Source organism: Atta cephalotes, assembly GCF_000143395.1.
Source record: "Atta cephalotes unplaced genomic scaffold scaffold00027, whole genome shotgun sequence".
In the NCBI taxonomy this organism is placed as follows: Eukaryota; Metazoa; Arthropoda; class Insecta; order Hymenoptera; family Formicidae; genus Atta; species Atta cephalotes.
The window spans coordinates 164,695-186,700 of NW_012130091.1; the positions used below are offsets into that span (position 1 = coordinate 164,695).

Consider the following 22,006-nt stretch of genomic DNA (forward strand, 5'->3'; position numbering starts at 1 on the left):
GGTTTGGCCGTCGATGTGGAAGCATGGCCGGGAACTCCCCATGATTTTCTGCGCTTGGGATCGTAATGAACCCATTTTTCGTCCCCAGTCACAATGCGATACAGAAATCCCTTCCGTCTTTGCCTTTCAAGCAGCTGTTCATAACCAAACAAACGCCGTTCAACATCTCGCGGCTTCAATTCGTACGGCACCCAATTTCCTTGCTTCTGAATCATTCCCATAGCTTTGAGGCGTTTTGAAATGGCTTGTTGAGTCACTCCCAATGATCGTGCCAATTCTTCTTGATTTTGACACGAGTCTTGCTCAAGTAATGCCTCCAATTCTGCATCTTCGAAAACCTTCTCTCTTCTACCGCTATGCCGGTCTTCGACATCAAAATCACCGTTCTTGAAGCGTTGAAACCACTCACGACATGTTCTTTCACTAATAGCGGCCTCACCATAAGTATTTGAGAGCATTCGATGAGCCTCAGCCGCAGATTTCTTCATATTGAAGCAAAAAATTAAAACCTCCCACAAATGACGAGAATTTGGCTCGTAAACTGACATTTTCAATCGAGAATAACTTTATGATGCAGACACAAATCGGCTAATGTTTCTATGGGGTTATGTTGACAGATGTCTAAATTTATTATATGACGTCTATGATCTATTATATTTATTTCGACCACCACTTATCGCCAAAGCCATCTATAGGAAAACGGCGGAAGCAAAGTTGTACACCTAATAAAATTTAATAAATACTAGTAGAATAACTTTTTGTTATTATTTATTAATTATTTTTTTAATTATTATAAATTAAGACTACTAGTTTATAAATATGCACAGTACACATACATACAGAATGTCTTCCTAGAGAGGGTGCTTCCCAGAGTACCTCTATTACAAGGCAATATCTCCGTTAATGATATGCTAAGATACTTAAGGAAGAAATTGTTTGGTTCGAAAGGACATATATTATGGATGGGAATTATTTCCTTTTCAAGATCATATTTTGAGAGTCTTCAAGGTCATCGATATATTTTTTAAATAGAATTACATTAAATAGAATTATTTTTATATTGTAGCTGAGGTCAAGGTAGCGAATCCAATGGTCTATAATACCGTGACCTTGAGTATGAAAAATTCAGAAATTTTGAGGAATGGGTGAAATAAGTACAATAGAAAGTTTGGCATAAACAATTTATTGTAATAAGTGTTCAAAATTGTTTCCATGGATAGGAAAAGGAAATCTGATTCCTTGGCCGCCACGTTTTCCTGATATTAATCCCCTAGATTTCTTTCTATGGGGCTTTATCAAAGAGAAAGTTTTTTCGACAAAGCTTACTACGACACGTGATAACATGAAAGAAAGAATCCGACAAGCTTGTGCTGCTATAACATCCCAAATATTCGCAGATGTGTTCGTTTAATACTCGAATTAATGTTTAGAAGTCCAAATTTGGAAACAATACTGAATACTTATTATAAATTTTTTTATGCCAAACTTTCTATTGTTTCTACTTATTTCATTATTCGCACTTCAAAATTTCTGGATTTTTCATACTCAAGATCACATGAAGATCATGATATCATTGGATTTATTTTGACCTCAGCTATTATTATGCTATAATGATAAAAATATGTAGTTTTATTTTAAAAAATATCAATGATCTTGAAGGCTCTCAAAATATAATCTTGAAAATATGAAATCTGAAAAAGAAATAATAAAGAAATAAATCCCATCATAATGTGTCCCTTTGAACGAAACAATTTCTTCCTTGGGCATTTTCGCGTATCATTAATGATACCGGAGATATTGTCTTGTAACAGAGTTACTGGGACATCCTGTATACAAAAAATTTGTTTTTTTTGTGAAATTACAGTATGCCTCACAGGAGAAGAATGGCGAGAGGTTCATGACTGCGTCTGACTTTGTACGCAGTTATCTTGGCCTTTACACGGATGCTGATTATAATCCCGATTCTGTCAATTTACTTGCTGGTATCGTTGATACTAGCAAGGATGGGTAAGTTGTACATCGATAACGTATTTAAGAAAGACATCGTTATTGTACAATCGTGGACACAGAAGTTGTTACATAGAGGTGTAATATCTTTATTTCTGTCTGATCTCACTTTTCAAAATTTGGAAAAAATAAATAGAGTTTTTATGTTATTGTCCTCCAAAGAGTTCTAGAATTCTCTATCAATTTTAGAAAAAGTTCGTCGATTAAAGCGAAAATACTAATTTGAAGTAGGGGAGTGGCCAACTTCACGATTTGAAAGGTTAATTTCTTATCTTTCACTTAATGTCTCGATAGAATCGATAAAATTTTTTGGATGGAGGGGGTAAGAAGGGGTTATCAGATTTTCAAGAAAATACCGAATTTCCGAAGAAATAAATAAAATTTTTTTTTTAGCTTTTCGGCATTCTGTTATGAGTTATGATAGCCTCTCAAAAAATTCTAACGATTATCTTTAATGATCTTAATAATCAAAGAGCTATGATTGCTAACAAAAAAATTTTAGTGCCTTGAAGTAGAAAAATTTGAAATCTAAGATAGTGATGAATTTTGATACGAAACGTATCTCATCTCTGTTTTCGTGTCATTTACCGAAAAATTTTACGAGATCACTATCTTTTGTTTTTTCATGTCTTGGTCTCGTATCAATATCGAGACTAAAGCAGTCAGCTCGCAGTCACTCATCCTAATCTAATCGTGCTTGATTTACGCAATTGTCCAGGAACTGCTTTTTTTACTAATTAAGAATCTATTAATTAAATATGTGTAAACATTTTAAACATTTATTTAAACAATTATAACATTTATTTATAACATTTTAAACATTTATTTCAATGTTTATTTTTATATATTCATTTATTTTTATGTTTAAACATTTATTGCGTCTAACAAATTATTTGCTGAATCACAAGTTAACCAAGAATTTAAGCATAATAACCATTTAAGCAAAATAACCAGCCGATTCATTAGTTAATCTATTCCGATGTTATCTTATTAGTGAAGCTTTGAAAAATAAACGTTTAGCTGGAAGTTGCAGGGATTGCTAAAAAGTCTCTAGCCAAGCGGGATAAGTTTGGATAGGTTTTTGCCTACGTCATCATATTATAATATCTTCGTCCGTGTAGCATGTTCTGCAGAAAAGTAATTATCAATTTCTTGTTTCTAGCATTGATGTAGACTACTTATCTTTGCTCGATAAAAACTTTCCGTGTTTTAAACAAACTGTTCAATTGTATCGAATCCTCGTCACATGATATGTTTTCATCAATTAGAATTGTACGAGGGCAAGTCAATAAGTTCTTAGAAAATCTGTCAAAGCATTCGCAGTGTCATGTCACAAATGTTGTTACTTTTTGACAAGTAGCATCTCTCAGCTGATTACTGTCAAATTTTGAATTGAATTTATCGCGTGGTTTCATTTCTGTAGACGATTAAAGCACAACCTTTGTACAATATTTTTTGCAAAATGGAAAAAAGTTTCAGTGATCAAACATCTACATATGAAAGGTTATATTTAATGCCGAAAGAAATCAAAGCCGAGTTGGATAATATTCATAGCACATCTGCATCAGCGTTTGCGACTGTATACAATTGAGTGAATGAATTTAAACGTGATCGTACATCCACATGTGATGCACGTCATTCGGGACGTCCAATTGAAGCTACTATGCTAGAAATTATCGATAAGTCCACGATATTGTTTTGATTGATCGACAAGTGAAAGTGCGCGAGCTTGTTGAGGCCTCAGGTATATCACATGCATAGTGATTTCAATTTTGCATGAACAATTGGGTATGAAAAAGTTATCGGCAAGATGAGTGCCGCGTTTGCGGCATGTGGACCATAAGCGCGACCGTGCGACAATTTCAAAACAATGTTTGGAAATGTTTCAACGTAATTCAGATGAATTTCTGCGTCGATTCATTACTATGGATTCATTATTTCACACCCGAGAAGGAACAGTCAAAACAATGGATTTCACCGGGTGAACCAACTCCGAAGAAGGCGAAGATCGTAAAGTTGGCCAGAAAGGTGATAGCCACAGTTTTTTTGGGATGCACGCGGTATAATTCATATCGATAACCTTCCATCGAAGCAAACAATCAATGGCGATTACTACGCAGCCTTATTGGACCGTTTCAACAACATTTTAAAGAAAAAACGTTCCCATTGAGCGAAGAAGAAAGTGCTTTTCCATCAAGATAATGCACGGGTTCACCACATGCCCGGCATTTCTATTCCAAATTCAATTCCGCTATGAATTGCTTCCCCATCCAGCATATTCGCCAAATTTAACCCTCTGCCCTATTTCCTGTTTCCAAACCTGAAGAAATTTGGAGGAAAGAGATTCACTCAGAGAGCAGCTCATCGCCAAAACAGAGGCTTATTTTTTATTGAAGGGTTGAATAAATCATATTATTCGGACGGTTTGAAAAAATTGGAGAATCGTTGGATTAAGTGCATCGAGCTGAAGACAATGTTGAGAAATAAAAATGAATCGATCAAAAAAAATGTGTTTTACTATATTTTTCTAAAAACTTATTGATTTGCTCTCATATCATTATTTAATATGTTATTTACATTCTTATTTCAATAGTGCTCTTTATAAATTTTCTCAAATTTTTTCAACAAAGCATTAGCCATTTCTTTTCCCTATTTAGTAAGTTTAAAAAATTTGTAAAGTCTCTTTTTTATAGCGTGGATCAGAAATTAAAACAATGCAGTATATGTAATTCATTTTTCTGTAATGTTTTACAAGTTTATCTCGAGCAGCAATCAGTACTTCTTGAATATTATAATATTAATATATTATTATTTCTGCGAAAGAAGTGAACCGGTGATTTCCTGCATCCTTCGGAACAATCAGTAATCAGAAGGAACAATATCCGAAGAATACGGCGGGTGCGGTAAAATATCCCATTTGAGCGTATTTTTTTGCGACTTTAGCGACATGAGGCCGAGCGTTATCATGAAGAAGAATAACTTTATCATGTCTTTGCTCGTATTTTGCCCGTTTTTCTCGTAATGCAGGGCTCAAACGAATCAATTGTAGCCGATACCGATCGCCCGTAATGGAATCGCTAGGTTTCAGCAGCTCATAGTAACAAGATCCTTTTGATCCCATCAGATACAGAGCATGATCTTCGAATCATGAATGTTCGGCCGGTGTGATGTCGATGTTGAGATCGATTGACCGAGCTTAGCGTAGTATTTTTTCTTTTTGGGGTTGTCGTAGAATATCCACTTCTCATCTCCAGTCACAATCCGATGCAAAAAACCTTCTCTGTTGTCTTTAAATCAGCTGTTCGCAAGTGAAAAATCTTCACTTTTCAACGTCTCTTGGTTTCAGTTCATAAGGCATCCAATTTCCTTGTTTTTAAATCATTCCATGGCTCTCAATCGTACAGAAACGGCTTGTTGAGTTACTCCCAATGATTCTGCAAGCTCCTTTTACATTTGACTCTGATCTTCTTCGAGTAATGCCTCTAATTCTTTGTTTTCGAATTTTTTTGGCTGTCCAGAGTGAGACTTGTCTTCAATGCTGAAATCTCCATCCTTGAAACGTCAAAACCATTCCCTACATGATTTATCAGTTGGAGCAGTATCATCATAAACTTCGACAAGCATTCGGGCTTCAGCCGCACTTTTCTTCCAATTAAAGCAGAAAATCAAAACCTTCCGCAAATTCTGCTAGGTTAACACAAAATTCGATTCAAACACAGTAAAAATCAAGGTTTTTGTATGAAACTCAAAGCGATATAAACTGAATATTATTAGCAAATGTTTAACCTCTCTGAAACCGCCAAAATCAGCTGTCACTATGAACCATTCACAACAGTTGGAGTCATCTTTAGGGAAACGGATCGAACTAATTTGTACTCCCAATACTAACACCCTCCTCCCTTCAATCAACAGAAAATACAAAAAAAAAATTTTCCAGCTCCTTATTTTCTTGATGATGCTTTGATCCTTTTCTCTACTCTCAAAGAAAAATATGAAAATAATAAGAAGAATATCTAATCTATCAATATGCTTTCTAATAATTTTCTCATCCTTTGATGAATTTTTTTCACTTTCAGTTTTGAGAGAAATAGTTTGTGAACTTATTATCGGTTACGATTCCGGAAAACATGCAATGCTTTTTACAATTAGGAGAAAATTTTTCTCTACTTAATAAAAATAAGAAGAACATCATATTTGAATGTATAAAAAGCATTGAAAGTAGCACATAAAACTTTCCATTGAGAATAGGATTAACATCACAAATCACTTTATTCCTATACTCAACAAAATAGTTTTCCCTCCTCTAACATTGACGACAAGCTTAAACAGCTGGAGTTACTAAGAATTTTATTCACTCTAACCCGAACATTATTTTTACACACGCTGACAAAGGCAATGCCACAGTTGTACTTGACAGAAACATATACAGGGTGGGCCAAAAGTCTGGATACACCCAAATACATATCTCATAACGATTCATTTTTAGAAAAAAATGTTTTTTACAAAAGTTGTAAGGCTTAAAAAAATGCATTCAACGATAGTTATTTAACCTAGGATGGCATTGTCAAGGTCAATATTGTTTAGGATCATATCCTGAATAACATTTGTTAAGATCAAGATTACTGGAGATTGTTTCTCTTATTTTCATTTTTGCACTGAAATTTCATTTTTATGTAACAACATTCAAGAGGTTTTAGCCATCGGTTGGACATTTTGCGTAATGCTCTTAGGATTATACAATCTAGCTTCCTTTCTATAGAATATCATGATGGAAAACAGACAGTTACGTAAAAAACAGTTTTCAACTAGTTGAGCGTCTTAAAGACATTAAAATTGATAGCAACTATGATTTATTTTCTATGAATTAATTTCACTAGACTTTGTCTCGCTTTTTACAAATATCCCATTAGATATTGTGATGAATTGCATCGAAAAAAACTGGACTTTTATCTCCAAAAAATGTTGTATTCCTAAAACAGAATTCCTCTTGGCAGTACGGTTTGCTAAATTCTACTTATGTGACAAAAAAATTTATAAATAATTCTTTGGCACACCCATGGATTCTCCCTTGTCCCCCTCTCCCCATCGTTGCTAACTTGGTACAGCAAAAGTTAGAATGTATAGCTTTGATATCTTTAAACGAATCAGTTATCTTTTTATTACCGCTATATGGATGATTTATTGTATTTATTAATATTTATGGCTATTCCTTCTTTCCAAATTGATAACATATTAGAATTTTAATTCTTTTATTTTAATTCTTTCCATCCTCGTCTACAATTTACCATGGAAAGTGGAATAGATGTGTTGAATTTCTTGTCACGATTAGTAAGAAAGATAATAGTCTTACATTCGATTGATATCACAAATCGAGCTTTTTGATAATAGATATTTAAACTTTTTACTCGAATCGTCCTATATTTCAAAAAATAGGCATTATTATTGGTTTAATAGATAAAGCTTTTCTATTATCTGATCCTATATATCACGAGAAAAATTTAAAATTTATAATTGATACGCTAATTCATAATGACTATCCAACGCAACTCATTTTTAATACAATCAACACAAAAAACTCATCCATAAAAAAAACAATAGCTGTAAAAAGTCAGTCTAATTGCTGGAACTCAAAAATTAATACGATATGGTTTACAGTACCATCAATTTCTAATAAATTCAATAGACTTAAAAATAAAGATGTGAAAATTTCTTTCTATAGTAAGAATAAATTTAAAAAATTTCTATAGTAAGAATAAATTTAAAAAATTTATATGAGTTCACAAAGACCCTCTTCCACGCAAAAAATCTCGCAAAAAATAATGTATCATATAAAATCAATTAAATAAAGAATGTGATGCTTCCTATGTCGAATAGATGAGCAAACAATTAAAAACAAGAATAATTGAACATAGAAATCATATAAACTACATCTTTGCTCGTTCTGTTATAACTGATTATAGAAGATGCAATATGAATTTGATTAGGAAAATCTTAAAATATTAAATGAAAAATCTTTTTATAGAAAACGCTTAATCTCTGAGGTGCTTAATATTAAAAAACAAATAAATGGTTTCAATCTGAAAACAGATACGAAGGGTCTTCATAAAGCATATAGCAATACATAATAAATAGTTTTTGACTTGGCAGTACCATCACTTATTCAGTGTTTGTCCGTTGTCGTTCACATTATTTATTATAACTTATTTATTTATAATTTATTTATTTATTACAATTGATTTTATCCTCTGACTATGGACATATTTATTATTTTTATTTTTTATAATACAATTTTATCATTTTGATACATTTATTTAATTTATTTATTATATTATATTTTATTTGGTTTTTACACTAACTTTAAATCTTCCAATCAGTAGACAATGTTTTTTAAATGTTTTTTAAACGTTTATTTTTCATTAATTTTACATTTTTCACGATTTTCAAAAATTCATTAATTTAACGTTTATAAACATTATAATTTTTCATTTGAAATAAATGATTGAAAAAACATTGTATAAACGTTTATTTAATGTTTATTTAATGTTTATTTTGAATTTATTTTTTATTTGAAATAATGGTTTGAAAAAACTTTTTTAAACGCAAAAAATAATAAATAAAATGTCAATTTGAGCCAACACTGGTTATTATTCATGTGTATTTTATCATTTATTCAAAGTGAATATTAAAACGTATATTTTGACTTACGGTCAAGGTCCTCTTCAGTAAAAAGAAATTTATTTAAACTATTAACTATCAAATATAATGATAGCACATACAAGTATAAATTATTAACGTATAAACTGAAATAAAATGTATAACGTATAAAAATAACGTATAAAATGAAAAAACTGTGGTAGTAAAATCCAAGTTAATCTTGGTCATCAAATTACTAAGTTTACTATAAAAAAAAAAGAAAGAGATTTTTTGTTTTGAATCGATCGTTCAAAAGGAGTTAAAAAATATTTTAAATTGCTAACATAAAGTTATCCGCAAAAAATATGGTAAAATAAACTTACGTGACTGTCAAGATTGAACTGTTTCTACATATAAGGTTTGTACAATGTTCCATTAGACCATTCCATTTATTGTACAATTAATTATTAAATAATATTATAAAGTTAATATATATAAATTAAAAAGTTAATATAAATAATAATTAAAATCAAACTTCAGTTCACTTACATGAAATAAAATTAAGAATTACTAGACACAACATAACTGTTTGGAAGACGAATGTCAAATGAAAATTGAAAGTGGACAAGAGAATATGTACTTACAAAGACAATAAATATAAATAATAAATAATCAAGGATAGAAGCATTACGTTTCTGAAAATAGATCTATATATAACGGATCGAGAGAAAATGTTTCGTTTTGTAAATTCAGGCCTAATTTTTGTTTTTTAATATGTATCATCTCCAATAATAATCTTTTATATAAAATTTATTCTTTGTCTAAAATATATACGTTATCCCAATCAAATTCATGAAATAAGTCCATACGATGTGTAATAACCGAACTGTTGGGTCGTGTTTCTGTTAATATGATTCCTATGTTCATTTATGCCCATTTTAAAACATCTGCTTTTTTATCCAACATACGACGCATCACAGTCCTTACAGTCAATCTTATATACTACATTAGATTGAAAAGATTGAGGGAGTACATCTTTTTGGATTTTGATAAATTTATTAAGCTTATTTATGCCTTTATAGGCCATACGTATAAAAGTACATGTTTTAAGAAATTACTGATTTTATTAGAAATATTAAGAATAAATGGTATAGAGAAAAATTTTTTATTATTAACTTCTTCTTGGTTGTCAATTGTTTATCAGTAATAAAATCATCAATACGATTAAAAAGATCAAATTTTTTGTATCAAAGTTTTTTTAACAGTTAATACAACTAGGGATAACCATTATTCAGAAGAATTTTTATAATTAAATCAAAATTCTTTTTATGGAAACTTAGATGAGAAAGTAATAAAACTCTATCTATCAAACCAATAATCGTGCCAATTTTTTGATAGAATGAATGCCATGAGAAGTTTATGATATCAATCAAAAATAAGAATTTCCTCTTTTTTTTATCAAGCAAAGAAATTTAGAAAGAAATTTTTTTTGTCCAAGAAATTTAATGAGACTCCATCGATTTCCATTGTAAATTGTAGTCTTGGGTGGTAAGAATTAAATTTAATAAGAATCTCATCAATATGAACATTGTCAATAGCTAAAGCAACATATCTTACATAACATCACATATCTTATATAAAATAATGGTATCACAGAAAGTTTATTTAACGAACTGACTCTAAGTCCTATAATAACTACATCAGTAAATATAGGAGATAGTGGAGAGCTCATGGTAAACCAAAGATTTGTCTATAAAATTTGTCATTGAACATGAAAAAAATAAAATTCACAACTAATTTTAATGCTTTAAAAAATTCTGAGATGCCAATATATTTTTCTATAAGGTATTCCATTTATTAGATATTTATTAGATATTTCATCCAAGAACTAAATTCTCTATTGATACATTAATAAAAAAAATGATATTACTAAAGATAAAAGAGAAGCTTCAGCAAGAATTATCAATTTTGAGATTTTTTTGATCAACAAATAATTGTTAACTGTAGAGCTATTTGGAGGTAAGCTCTTATTAATGATCTTATGTAGAAAAAATGCTAAATTATGGAGTGGATTTCCAACAGATGAAACTACGATTCTCAATGGACATCCAATTTTGTGAATCTTAGATAAACCGTAAGTTAGTGATAAGATTGGTACAATTTAATATATAGTATAATTTAAATTGTTATAATTATAGTTCGAAAGGTATTCGTAATGCTTTCAATAAAATGCTTTAATAATAATTTTAATTCAGTAATAATTTTATTTATTGGATTACGTCTTAAATTTTTATAGGTATTAGAATCTGCGAATAATAATTCCATTTTTTGTATATACTCATGTTTATCTAGTGCCACAACTATATTGCCTTTGTCCGTTCGTGTGAAAATAATGTTAGAATTGTTTTTTAAAAAAAGTTTTTGTTGATGCAAGAAGAGAAAGAATGTCATTTTCAATATTGGTTAAACCTTTAGAAACATTCTTTATGTCTTTTAATAATGGAAATATTTTATTTCTCATTTCAGTAATTTTAGGAATTATAAAATTATATTCAATGTGTTTAATAAAATCAATAGTGATATTCATTATATTGTAATTAGGCAGACAAAAATTTTCACCTAATTGTAGTAATGACTTTACTTCTTTAGATATTAAAGTACTGCTGAGATTTTTTAATCAATGATCATTTGTCTCAGTAATTTGATATGTAATATATTTATCAGAAGCAGTTAAATTGATTTCAATCAATTCATCAATATCATTCGAATTAGGATGGAATACAAATTTTTTTAAGATATATATATATATTAACAGTATTATTCGCAGGTTCTGTACATTTATTAGTCACCAAATAATATTTAATATCGTTTATATTCTTTCTCTTATGATATTCCTTATTATCAAGTAACTATCTAAACTTTTTTTTTAATATTATATAAGATTCAATATTATATAATTTTTTAAATTAAATTATTTATTATTTATATTTATTGTCTTTGTAAATACATGTTTTGTTGTCTATTGTTTCTCTCAATTTACATTCGTCTACAAACAGTTATGTCGTGTCTAATAATTCTTAATTTTCTTTCATATAAGTGAACTAAAATTTGATTTTAACTATTATTTATATTAACTTTTTAATTTATTCATAATTGTACACAGTAAATGGAACAGTCTAATTGAATATGTACAATAAACCTTATAGAAACAATTTCAATCTTGATAGTTAGTCAGTGTAAATTTATTTTATCATATTTTTTGCGGAATTTCATGTTAGCAATTAAAAATATTTTTTAACTCCTTTTGATCGGTCGATTCAAAACAAAAAATCTCTTTCTTTCTTTTTTAATAAACTTAATAATTTGATGACCAAGATTGACTCGGATTTCATTACCACATTTTTTCGTATTTTATACGTTAATAGTTTATACTTATATATGTTATCATTAATTTGATAATTAATAGTTTAAATAAATTTCTTTGTATTGAAGAAAATTTTGACTGTTGGTCGAAATGTATACGTTTTAATATTCACTTTGAATAAATGATATAAAATACACACGAATAACCAGTTGACTCAAATTGGCATTTTATTTATTATTTTTTAGATTTTTCTCTAGGACCTATTGATTATCTTATTTTTTAAACGTTTATTCAAAAAAATGTTTATTAAAAAAAATGTTTATTTAACATTAATTATTCATTTGAAATAATAGTTCGAAAAAACATTTTTCAAACGTTTATTTAACGTTTATTAAATGTTTATTTTATATTAATTATGCATTTCAAATAAAAGTTTAAAGAAATATTTTTTAAATGTTTGTTTAATGTTTATAAAATGTTTATTATTTATTTATTTAAAATGTGATGATAAGAAACATTTATTTCATGTTTATTTAATGTTTAACTATTCATTTCACATTAATTATTTGTTTGAAATGATTTAAAGAAACATTATTTAATATTTATTAAATCTTTTTTAATGTTTATATGACGTTTAATAAATGTTTTTTGTTATTTATTTAAAATATGATTAAAAATCATTTATTTAATATTTATCTGATGTTTATTATAAATATGTTTTATTATAAATATGTAAAAAATATTATTTTCTAAACCTCAAATTAATAAAAAACGGGTCAATAAACAGGATAATAAAATAATCACGGAAGAGAAATTAACACAGTATATTTGCGTTAAGTGTATCATATATGGGTAATAAGAACTATGTATAATACAAAACTATGTAATTATAAGTAGCGTGACAGATAAAGTATGAGAATCATAATCCTGAGGTTCCAGATCAAAATCTGACCGGTAAGTGAAAAAGATTAAAATTTAATTAACAATTAGAATTATTTAATAAAATTAGTTGTCTAATGTTTAGGCATCGATAAAAAAAATAAATTTTAAAAAATTCTACATTGTTATTTTTTCTAATTTCGTTTAAATAATTATGAATTAAAAAATATTTCTTCAAACGTTAAAATAAATATTTTTTTAATAAAAAAAGAGGTCTTAACCCATTATTTTTAACGTTTTAAAAAATTTTTTAAATATTTTTGGAAACATTTTAAAAAAATTGTCTGATTGAGCTCTTTATTATTGATGCACACATTTCTTATTCCCATATGGTACACTTAATGCAAATATATTATGTTAATTTCTCTTCCATGATTTATTTTATTATTTATTTTATTTTATTACCTGGGATAATTTTTTATTAATTTGAAGTTTAGAAAATAATATTTTTTACACATTTATAATAAATGTCAGATAGATGTTAAATAAATGTTTTTTCAATCATATTTTAAATAAATAACAATAAAAATACATCCGTTATGATAATCGACCGATTGATAATTGTCCATCGGTAAGTTTTTACCAGAATAAGAATTGATTCTGTTAATTTTTTGAAAGGGAAAACTATTTTTAAAAAATTTTATTATTAGGTTAACCAGATTCTTCACACGATCTTCTAACCGTCTTGTGAGCAGCTTTAATTATTCTGGAAACAACTTGCGAAAAAATGTTTTATGTTAAGAAGAAGTCACACTGTAATTTAAAAAATCTTTAAAATTTCTGATAATCTCAATCAAGAAGTCAAAACATATAAAGAGAATAGATTTGAACATCTAAATTTACGTAATTACAATATCTCAATAGATACATAAATAATTTTATCCGCAGCAAATCCTGCGATTGGCTCTTTAACACCCTGTAACTCATATTATTGTATTAATATTTTTATTAATCTTTGACGAACCAGGTAGAAAATCAATATAGATCGTATGTGGATATATCTCATACTCCATGCTATACATCATACTTTATACTATATGTATTAGTCAAATATATGGGAGTACAAATAAGTTTCCGCCGTTTGCAAAAGACGGCACCACTAATAAACTATTGTTAAAATTGTTTGATGTAAAACGACATATCGTAAGATTGGACATCCGGCAATACCATAACCTTGAAATATTAGCGATTTTGTATCAGTATCATGTATTTTTTTTTTTTATGTCGAGTTTTGAGCCGAATAAGCGTCATTTGCGGGAACTTTTGATTTATTTCTTTAATTTAAAAAAATCTGCAGCTGAGGCTCATAGATTGCTTGTAGAAGCATATGGTGATGCTGCCTTAAGTGAGAGAAGTTGTCGTGAGTGGTTTCAAAAGTTTAAGAACGGTGAAATTTAAAATGAACGTCGAAGACAAAGAACGTAGCGGAAGGCCGAAAGTGTACGAAGACGCGGAATTGGAAGCATTATTGGATGAAGATTCGTGCCAAACGCAAAAAGAACTTGCACTTACATTAGGAGTGACTCAACAAACAATTTCATATCGTTCGAAATCATTGGGAATGATTCAAAAGCAAAGAATTGGGTTCCCTATGAACTGAAGCTGAGAAACGTTGAATGCCGATTTTTCACATGTGAAATGCTGCTTGCCAGGCATAAACGAAAGGGTTTTTTGCATCGTATATATAGTCACTGGTGATGAAAAATGGATCCTATGATAACCCAAAGAAGAGGAAATCATGGGGACCACCTGGCCATGCTTCAACATCGACAGTCAAGCCGAATATTCATGGAAAAAAACTCATGTTGTATATTTGGTGGGATCAGCTTGGTGTCGTGTATTATGAGTTGCTCAAACCGAGAACGAGACTATTACTGGGGCTCTCTACCGAACACAATTGATGAGATTGAGCCGAGCACTCAAGCAAAAACGCGTCCACTACTACTCCAGGCATGACAAAATTATTCTCCTACATGATAATGCTCGACCACATGTTGCGGCGCCGGTCAAAACCTACTTAGGAACATTCAAATGAGAAGTTCTACTCCACCCGCCGTATTCTCCAGACATTGCTCCTTCCGACTACCACTTGTTCCGATCGATGACGTATGGCCTGTCTGAGCAGTACTTCACATCATATGAAGATACCAAAAATTGTATCGATGATAGCTTCAAAAGAAGCGTTCTTCCGACGCGGTATCCACATGCTACCAGAAAGATGGGAAAAAGTAGTGGCTAACGATGGCCATTACTTTGAATAAAATGTACCGTTCTTTCACAATAAATGCTTAATTTTTGATTAAAAACGGTGGAAACTTATTTGTACTCCCAATACTATAATTTAATATAATTGATGACAACTCACTGTCCAGTTACACGAAACCGGCAACATGCACGCGGTACTTTTTAAGAATCAAATAACAAGAATTACAAGACTGTTAGATTTTCAAAAAACAATACAATGATGGGCATATAAGAATCACAACGTAATTAAGCGTATAGGATCACTAAATATGATATATTAATTGTATAAAAATTATTTATACAATTAATATATTATATTAGAAATCTTATGTACACATTTAATTACTTTGTGACTTTTGTGTGCCCTTCACTTTTTAGAAAATTATAAAAATTCATCTTAATGGAATATGTTATACCCCACTTGGTTCACAGAGGGTTAAAGCTATTATGGCAAATAAGAGTCAAACTTAAAAAATATAATTAAACATAGCTTAAGTATTATAGTAAGCGTTGTGCAACTCTTATTTATATAGAATTATATAATGTATTTATATAGAATAATATAATAATTTCCTTCTTCATTTCCTTTTGATACGCTGTTCAAATAAATTTTAGTGTAAATAGCCAGATGAGTAAACGATAGAAGTTTTTGAATGCCAGATGTATTCGAGTCTTTCATCTTAATTTCTCTTCTTTCATAGTGCACAATTTACAGACAGCAAATTTTATATTATTTTCATCGCGTTCAAACGAAAATGCTTTATTAAGCAAAGTTTTTCGCTGCTAGTTCAAAAATCTGCTCGCAAAGTCTTATCAAAATTGTTTCGTTATTTTCAATCGGGATTGTTCAATTCTATTATTTGTAATATCTTCTGCAAGCAATTCTGCAAGCAATTGCAAGAAATAAATAAACGAGAACATATCTAACTTATTAGCGGAAAACTGCAAACCAATGCAGGTAATTCTAATTCTCTAAATTGTCATAGTTTTTAATTAGATTATTGATTTTTAGAAAAAAATGGATGCATGATTTTGAAATATTATTAATTATTATAGAAATCAAACCCTTAAACGATCTATTCATATTATTATTTATTATTATTATTTATTATTTTTTATTTTTTATTCTGATTTCAATTAGATATTCAGACAATGTTTCAGGCATTAAGATATACCTTTTAATGATGTTAATAATATTTATTTGTCAGCTCTATAATGATGAGCAACTGGATGAATAGGACATATCTAAAATATCAGCCTTACCTTCTACAGAAGTTTGGGGATCTAAAACTATTTAAATTTTTTAATATTATTTAATTTTATTTAATATTATCATTTTGATTGTTCATTTATCAATTCCATTAAAAATCCAACACCGCAATGATTAAAAAGAAAATAATGTATTAGCTCATATTTAATTTAGCAAAATAATCCGAGTAATCATGCCAATAAGAACCGATACAAGTTATTGATACGTATGTGTTTATTCGAATATAATATGAGAGAGAGAGATAAAAATTGCTTACTTAGAGGATAGTCGCTGTTTGGTCGCTGTTTTTTATTATTCGTCTTGCTCTAGTCATTTATTCGCTTCATCGTCTCAATTTTTGTGTATCATATCAATCTTGATGGACGTGAAAAATAGACGAGACGAAATAGATTGAAAATCTCGAATATTTTGACATGAAATTCGAGAAGCGAGAATTTCAGCTCATCGAGACGTAGAAATGTTTTCAATCATTTGTTTTTGACGAAAAATAAATCTCGATATCGATATTTTCTCGTCTCATTTCTCGTCTTGCTTAGATGCTAAAGACTTCAAAGTCTTAATACTTTTTAAATATTAATTTTAGCGTATCAGTTATTAAGGATAATCGTTAGAACTCTTCGGGGAGTTACCAGAACTCAATAAAATATCGGATTTCCAAAAAAAATTTTTTTTAGAAATCTATAATTCTGTTTTGACTTCTGATAGCCCCCCAAAGAATTTTAACGATTATTCTTAATAATCAAGTAATTGTATTGAGACCGCCAAGAAGAAAGTTTTAGCGGCTTGAAATAGAAAAAGTCGAAATCTGAAACTTCAAAGTCTCTCCTGGAACTTTTTAGATATTTATTTTACCACATCAGTTATTAAGGATAATCGTTAAAATTCTTCGAAGAACTATCAGAACGCTGAATTTCCGAAACAAATTTTTGACTCTTTTGTGAACTGGGAAATATTCAAAAATTGAAACTTCAAAACTCTAGAACTTTATGGATTTCAATCATATTGAGTTATTAAGAATAATCGTTAGAACTTTTTGGGAGTCTAGAACTTATAACAGAATTATGAATTTCTATTAAAAAAAGTTCTTTTTAATTTTTTTGAAAATTTTTTCGGAAATCCGGAAATTCGGAAATTCGGAAATATTCTATTGATTTCATCGATGCGCTGAAATCAATATCTAAAAACCTTTAGGAGTTTGAAGTCCTTTTAGATTTTGAATTTTTTTATTTCAAGATTAGAATTTTTTTATTTGTGATCATAACTTTTTGATTAAGAATAGTTGTTACTCTTTGGGGGGGAGGGGGGGGGGTTATCAGAACTCGTAACAGAATGCCAAAAATCTAAAAAAAACTTTAAAACAAAATTTCTTTAATTTTTTTCGGAAATCCAGTTTTTTTTGAGAATTATGGTAGTTTCCCAAAGAATTCTATCGATTGTTCTATTTGTATCGAGACGTTTTTAAAGTAAAAGATAAAAGAGTTATAGCCTTTCCAAATTTCAATTATAAAGTTGGCTCTCTTCGATACTTCAAATAATATTTTTACCGTTTTAATCGATGAAACTCTTTTTAAAATTGATACAGATTCTAACTCTTTGGGTAAGAGGGAGGGGGGGCAACCTACCTAGAATTCTACTTATTTTTTTCAAATTTTGAAAAAAATGAGGTATCAGCTTCACAGAGGTAACGTCTTTTTTAATTGTTATAAATTGTTAAATATGATTATGTGTAAAATAATTTTTTTTTCTTTAAAATACCATAAATTACTTAATTATTTAATTATTAATTACATTGAAAAAAATATTTGTGTGAAATTACATGATTATGCTGGACCCAGCAGAATCATTCCAGCCCACACTTACAAATTTAAAAAATTATAAATTTATAATTTTGTATGCAATATGTATTTACGAGATTCCATTTTGTAAAAATTACATTTTGTATGTAATTTCATTCAGTAAATATACATTTTGTAAATATACATTTTTTATTTCTACATATTAATTTTAATTGGATAATTTCACATAGGAAATTTGTCAAAAGAATGTATTTCTAAATATTTCACATATTTCACGTAAGATTGTGTAATATTAAATTTTAAATTTCCACTGTCATGTTGAAAAATAAATCAAAATCTATAATAAATCTAAAAACTTTTAATATATAATATTACACTGCTAACAATGATTTGACAAAACTAAAGCCAAGTCATTTACAATTAGAAAGAATAAATGTAAACACAAAGAATGTATCATTATATATTCTTGTCAATTAAAGTAAATGATTGTTCTGCAGGCTTTAATCCTATCGAGTCGCTGTTAGCAGTGTAATATTATATATTAAAAATTTGTAAATTTTGATTTATTTTTCAATCAATGTTATTACATCCAATAGAAATTTAAAATTTAATATTACACAAAATGTGAAATTATTATACATATGTTTATTATCATACAATACGGCTATATTACACAGTTGGAAAATTTGTGTATTTTCATGAAAAAATCTGCTGGTTAAAATTTTTGTGTAAAATAATGAACACATTCATATATAAATTTAACATATGTATCTCGTATGTTAAATGAAAATAATGAATATGAAATGTAAAATTAATGAAAAATGATTGAAATGATAAAATGTAATGAATGTAAAAATATATGTTAAAGTAACACAATTCGTATATATTTATTAAATATGTTACAATTTATTTTATAACGTATTATATAAATAAAACATTTGCGTAGTTACATTTGTGTAATGTAAGAAGAAAAAGAACATTTATATGTTAATTTGATTCTAATAATTATGTTGATTGTATATAATTCTCTTCAAGTTTTATTCAAGATTACATTCCATTTTTGTTGAAATATAAACATAGTATTAGTGTTATTCAATATATTCATATTATGTTTAATTAAAACTTGGAGTCCGTTTGAGACATACGATTTATGTTATGTAAATTCAAAACATTTTTTCCAACTGTATAGTGATGTTATAGTATTATATAGGTATAGAAGTTTGTGTCAAAATTCAATACGAAAACAAATATATTTCTGCTTCTGAAGTTTTACAAAAAACTTGTTTCTATCACTATAACTGTATAACATAAATTTCTTTTTCTTATCTTAATATCACAAACTTAATATTAATATTGTTAATCTTGTTTGTATACTATTGTATACTATTTGTATAATAATGAATAATAATAAATTGCAAACTAAACGCAAAAAAATTAAATATATTCGTAAATATAAATTTTGAAATAATATATTGCTTCAAAAAAGTTTTGTCATTAAACTGATGACCTTTTTCTTTATTGCACTGTGTTTCTTCGACCTTTTGGTTCGAGTGGATTTTTAAGAAGTACCGTTGAATCATTTCTAACGTAGCGCTATTATTTTTTGGATACACCAAGTAAAAATATAAAAAACATCAAATGTTATTTCCAGAACTGTATCGAAGATATCGACGTTGTTAAAAATATTTTTTTTGATTATCACTTTATAGTCTTTGTGTTTTTCTTTATCTGAAAAACGTTATGAAACTATTAGTTAAAGATCTAGGACAAATTAATAAGGAATTACCACAATCTTTGTCAATTACACCAATCTTTGTCAAAATATTTGTAAAAAAAAACTGAGTAAAATAAAATTTGGTAATATATATAGGATATCTAGAAATAATCGCCAAATATTTCATGGGCAAGTAGAGCAGACTAAACGAAGTCGAAAAGTCCTCTACCATTTTGTAAATTTCCTCAATAATTAATGGGATATTAATCCTTAAAGATAGCCGAATACGTGCGCTCACCAGGCCTACTATTGCGAAGTGTATATGCCTACCGATCTTGAAGCGCGAGTCTTGGGAGTTTGGGATTGGCTGGCGCCCCGCGCCGTGCACATTGCTGCTCCATAACTCGGACGCGAGGCTATCCCCGCTCCCCACGGCCCGCGCGCCAAACGATCGGTAGGCATATACACTTCGCAATAGTATTCGGCTATTTTTAAAAATTAATATCTCGTTAACTATTAGGGAAACTTACAAAATGGTAGAGGACTTTTCAGTTTAGTCCGCTCTACCTGCCCATGAAATATTTGGCGATTATTTCCAGACACCCTGTATATTGAAGTAAATAAAATTTGATAAAATATACATTGAACTAAGTGAATGATTTTTCAAACAAAAAAATTTTAGGATTTTTCATATTGAAAAAATTTTAGGAATTTCATATTGAAACTCTGTAAAGTTTATAACGGAATTTTTTAAAAGTTCGCAGATATCCATAAGATAAATAGAAATTGATAATGAAATTGTCATTTTCGAGAAAATTATTGTTCAACATTTATTAACGAATTCATGAGCTTTTAATATTTTTCATTATCAATTTGTACATATCCATTGTGTATCTGTAATTTTATCAAAATTTCAAATTATTTATTAGCTGAGAATAGAACTAAAAGATGACTCAATATAAATTTTGTGACTTATAAAGAGTCTAAAATAGTCTTTGCTCATCAATTTTATCAATGCAAGGGATGCATATTTCAAGTGAAGGGAACATTTCTTGGAGTGATTCTTCCTAAGAGAAAAATAAAATTATGTTGCAGTATCCAAAATGAACAAATAAAAATTGAATTTTAGCATGAAGATGAAAACATAGTTTTTAATGGTTGATTCATTATTGCAACAATACGTAGTGCAGTTAAAAGTTAGACAGTCTTCTTTTTTACTCTTTAAACCACGAAATTTTGTATTAGATTGATTTTTTTTAAACATTGTATCCAGAGATTTTTCAAGTCGCTAATTACGAATAAAAAAATCAAAAATTTTTAACTAAAATAATCAATTCAACACAGTTGTCAAATAATATAGCGAAAAAATCCAAAAAAATTCTGAAACAAAGCTTTAAGATGTTCTAAATAAATGTTCTAAATAAATGTCAAAATTATTGTTTAAATATTTTAATATTAATAATAATTTAGTTCATTATCAATTTCTATTTATCTTATGGATATCTGCGAACTTTTAAAAAATTCCGTTATAAACTTTACAGAGTTTCAATATGAAATTCCTAAAATTTTTTCAATATGAAAAATCCTAAAATTTTTTTGTTTGAAAAATCATTCACTTAGTTCAATGTATATTTTATCAAATTTTATTTACTTCAATATACAGGGTGTCTGGAATAATCGCCAAATATTTTCGAAACGTATTTTTTTCCAGAAATAGCATAAATTTTTACTATTTACAATAATTCTTCTAGGTGACTACCATGCTACCAATGGTTAAAAATAACAATTAACAGAATCTTTAGAATCTTTAGAATCCAAAATTACATACGATTAAATATTAATTGTTGATTCATTGTTACAACATAAGACAAAAATTAAAAAATACGCTAATTAATTCGAATTATAAAAATTCAGTATATATATATACACACACACACACATATATATATATATTTAAATATACTTTATTAATCAATTTTGTCAACATGTGAACATGTTTACTATTTTGACCAGAATTTTGGGATGAATTTGTCAAAATA

The 22,006-nt window shown here is 28.4% G+C and overlaps 1 protein-coding gene across 1 annotated transcript in view; it reads left to right on the plus strand.

Annotated features, from left to right (window-relative positions):
- LOC105620572 (calcium-binding mitochondrial carrier protein Aralar1) overlaps positions 1-22,006 on the plus strand; it is an 88,957-nt gene that overhangs the window by 1,219 nt on the left and 65,732 nt on the right. Inside the window, exon 2 of the mRNA XM_012202065.1 lies at positions 1,865-2,007. Within this exon, the coding sequence (XP_012057455.1) occupies positions 1,865-2,007 (143 nt within the window). The remainder of the gene's footprint in view (positions 1-1,864; positions 2,008-22,006) is intronic.